We start from the raw sequence: 3985 nt of genomic DNA, 5'->3' as shown, positions 1-3985 counted from the left end.
GCCTGATGATCCTGATGATCGTGTTAGAATACATGTGGAAGCATCTGTTGTTTCGGTTTCTTCTTCACTTGGAAATTCTGTTACTTAAATGTCATTTTAAGTATATTTCTGAGAAGTACATAAAGCCCATTTCTGAGAAGTACATAAAAAGTAGACTAAAAGTATACTTTCCTATTTTTAGTTTAAAAGAAGTATACTAATAGCACACTTGAATAAACTTCTTTTTCGTAAGGGTTGTCCAGGGAAATCTGATGAATGTTTCTTCTGTAGCACAAAAAGGCAATAAATAGCAGAACTTCAAACAGAATCTTACATTTTTTCTGAGTGCTCTTTGTGCGTGCAAAACTTGTCAATACAATGCTGGGTGGTTTCTTACTGGCACAAGTAACCCTCAGTTCAATATGATATTATGGGCCCAATTGCAAGAAAGTATACAGTAACTCAGTGGTTCCCAACCCTGGTCCCGGAGGCACCCCAACACTGCACATCTTGCATGTCTCCTTTCTCTGACACACCAATTTCAGGTCTTGGAGTCTCTACTAATGAGCTGATGATCTGAATCAGGTGTGTTTGATTAAGGAGACATGCAAAACATGCAGTGTTGGGGTACCTCCAGGACCAGGGTTGGGAACCACTGCAGTAACTTACAGTGATGCTTGTAACGAGCTGCTGGTCTTTAGATATGGCTCAAAAATAAAGGTGTGGTCACATGCACATCTCGTGAGCATTGCGGCAATTGGCGCAATGAAGAATTTCGCCTAATTGAGTTTCCTGTGGAAAGAATTTCCTCTACTCATTCCAACTTCAAGTCTGGTGAACTTTGACACACGCATTTGCAATGCCGACCAATCCGTTGTTAAGCCTGACATCACACACCACTGTTTCTGGGTCCAAACGCTCTATTAGATGCCTTAGCAAACCAAAAAAATGGTGCTAACATTCGCTAGCAGTGTGCTGTAACTCTACCGAAAAATCATGACCTTAACCTTTATCCCCATTGCAGATTTTTTTTTAAATAAATCATCCTTTATTTAGAGTTGATTTATTTGCTAGCCAGCAGTATATCATTGGATGTTTAATTTGTTATTTATTCCTGTATCATTCATTTTGTCGTGCTTTCTTGCACGGTAACTGTAACTGCGCCCACACCTTATTTCTATGATTTTTTTTTTGCTACTTTATTTTCTGCCAATCTTTATTTATTTATTTTACTTAATTTTGTTTACATGCATTGTGTTTGCATTATTTTTTATTAACTATATGAATCATCATTTCAACTCCAAAAAGTGTAACTGCATCTTTTTTGCCATTTTATTGTACACCATTCTTTGAAATAATTAATTTGATTTAGTTTTATTTACATGCATTATGTCTACAGTATTTTTTATTAACTACTGTATATAAATAATTTTGTCTCCAATAAGATGCAGGTTCTTTTGCTGGGATTGCATGCAAAAAAAATTTGTTTTGCTGAACGAAAATAAATGTGACCACACCTTTTTGCCATTTTATTGTCTGCCAACCTTTGAAAAAAGTTTTTTTTTTTTTTTTTTTTTACGTTGTTTACATGCATTGTGTTTGCAGTATTTTTTATTAACATTATAATTACTTTGTCTCTCATAAGACACAGGTTCTTTCACTGAGATTGCATGCAAAATTGTTGCAACAGCTTTCTTTCACCTACAAAGACACTTTCTTTTCACACACTCTGCTTTCTGTATCATATATGTTTAGCACAAACAGTTCAAGACGAGATTCATACTGAAGTCTAACACTTTAGGGTATGAGCAGCAATCACGATCGATGCTTGTAAACATGAGAAAACGTTTCTCCTCTTACCCTTTCTGTCAGTGTTGCTGGCTGCTGTGGAGGGAGAGAGGCCCTTAGGCGGCTCCTTGTTGGTATTTTCCTTGGTGACCAGGGAACTCTTGTGTTTGAGGCATTTCGGAGCGTCCAAGGATTTCAGCTTCTTGGCATGTTTGGTGCCTTTGTAGTGGGCCAATGCCTGGCTCTAGGAAACACAAAACAGGCCAACCCGTGGAGAGGGCCAGCCCGGACCAGGTGTTAGCAACAGCAGACAGGGGCAAAGGAGCTCTGAGCCATGAGCAAACAACCTGCTGGAAGCAGCGCTGCAATGTGGCACGCTCGCATTTTGTCGACATCAAACCACCCATCTGTGAGGGTGAAGGTGACATGACGCCCATCTTCAGTGCAGCCCAGTAAAATGCAGCTCTCATTATGAGAAAGCCTTCTTGCTTGTGAATCTTATATTGTCCAGTGTCTTTGTGCTTCACTTGTATGTGTCGACCGTCTGGATCTGCTCCAAAAGCTAATGAGCTGCCTACATATGCAACATTTCAAGGCACGGCAGGCGTGCAACACAATGAAAAGGACAACTTTCAAATTTTTATATGTGAAAAAAAAAATCATAAATCACTGCAATGTGAAGCTAAAAATTTTGTAATAATTTGGAGAAAGAAATTAAAAATGTATGACTGCTAGTTAAAGGGGTCCTATTATGCTTATTTCACTTTTTCAACTTTAGTTAGTCTGTAATGTTGCTGTTTGAGCATAAAAAAAGATCTGCAAAGTTACAAAGCTCAAAGTGCACTTCAAAATGAGATCTTTTATTTAAGAGAAATCACTTTTCAAAAACTACAACGAACGACTCGTTTGGACTACAACGCATATTTTCCGGGATTTGTGATATCACAAATACCGACGAATGGGACGAGACCTGGTTGAGCTGCACTAGAGAAGGCAACGAGTGTTATCACTATGTCGGAGACACGCTAGCTTTCCCAAGGCAGTAATGCATTGTGGGGAAAAAAATAAAAAAATCACTGGAGCAATTCAATACCAGCTTCTTCATTTTATGCCTATTCAATGTTTTCTTCTGCCAATATAATAATAATGTCTTCTATAAATCAATAAATATTGATTTACTGTGATTAATTTCATGATTTAGCATACTTTAATTGCATCAGTCAAACAGCACAGACTTCTGTGAATAAGGTGCAACATATAATGAGCTTAATTTACATATGAAGGAGACGTGTTTGTGCTGGAAAGAATGACAATGACTTCAATTAAACATGCACAACATTAATTCGGCACATTTAGTGCCTGCTTAAACTGGAATGATTAACTAATCAGCATATCATGTAATTAATTTGACTATCAATTTCAGCTGATTGACAGTGATTCATTCTGATTCATTCATTACTAAGGTTCATATAATTTAAAAATGGACTATTTTGCCTAATATGAATGTATCTTATGCATATGTATTAAATTATAACCTCAGTAGCATTTTCGAGTCTCCTCGCTTGAATCGCTTGATTAAGGTGGTTTCATTTCAGTCGGGATGTTCCCTTAGAAGGCAGCTCCCTATGAAGGCAGTAGACAGCAAGCAGCTCACTAGATTTTGGCTTAGTCTCTCTGAGTAATGGAATGGAATAAAGAGTCTGACAGAGAAGAAAAGAATGGCCTCTCCCAGTCGTCCGTGTGTGAGGTTATTATCCCGTATGACACAGACCCATACATAAAACTTCCAGCTCATCGTGGCTGACTTGGTGGGAAACAAATCTTTTAATAACCGCGGGCACAATGTAGGTAGCTTCAAACGCTCTGTGCCATTTGCTTTCACCTTCAAACGAGATTTATTATGGCTCACTTGGACCGGGCCATTCGCAACGCCTTTCAATTGTCCTTGTTTACCTCAGCACTAACTCCTGGACGCCTGTCTGACATTGCTAGCAACGGGGAGGATACTATCAAGAGACGGCCAAACACTTCTTTGAATAAATAAGGTAGTCGTCGATCTCACTGGTGCAAAACTAACTAAATAAAAAGGTACATAAATGATAACATATAAATTATAATAAATGATATTTACAATAAACGTCCAGAATTACATTTTTGCCTTTAACTTAGAAAAAATAAATAAAAAAATTAAATAACAATACATTAGAAATATAACAAA

At 37.6% G+C, this 3985-nt stretch overlaps 1 protein-coding gene across 1 annotated transcript in view; it reads right to left on the bottom strand.

The window, feature by feature from the left end:
* Positions 1-3985, bottom strand: part of LOC107716984 (zinc finger protein 385D-like) — a 67129-nt gene that overhangs the window by 43491 nt on the left and 19653 nt on the right. Inside the window, exon 3 of the mRNA XM_016523624.1 lies at positions 1840-2011. Coding sequence (XP_016379110.1) covers positions 1840-2011 — 172 coding nt within the window. The remainder of the gene's footprint in view (positions 1-1839; positions 2012-3985) is intronic.

This window comes from Sinocyclocheilus rhinocerous, unplaced genomic scaffold, assembly GCF_001515625.1.
Source record: "Sinocyclocheilus rhinocerous isolate Xijiao unplaced genomic scaffold, SAMN03320098_v1.1 scaffold1832, whole genome shotgun sequence".
NCBI classification, from domain to species: Eukaryota; Metazoa; Chordata; class Actinopteri; order Cypriniformes; family Cyprinidae; genus Sinocyclocheilus; species Sinocyclocheilus rhinocerous.
The sequence above is the reverse complement of the archived record's forward strand: the minus strand, read 5'-3'. Positions and strand labels throughout refer to the sequence as shown.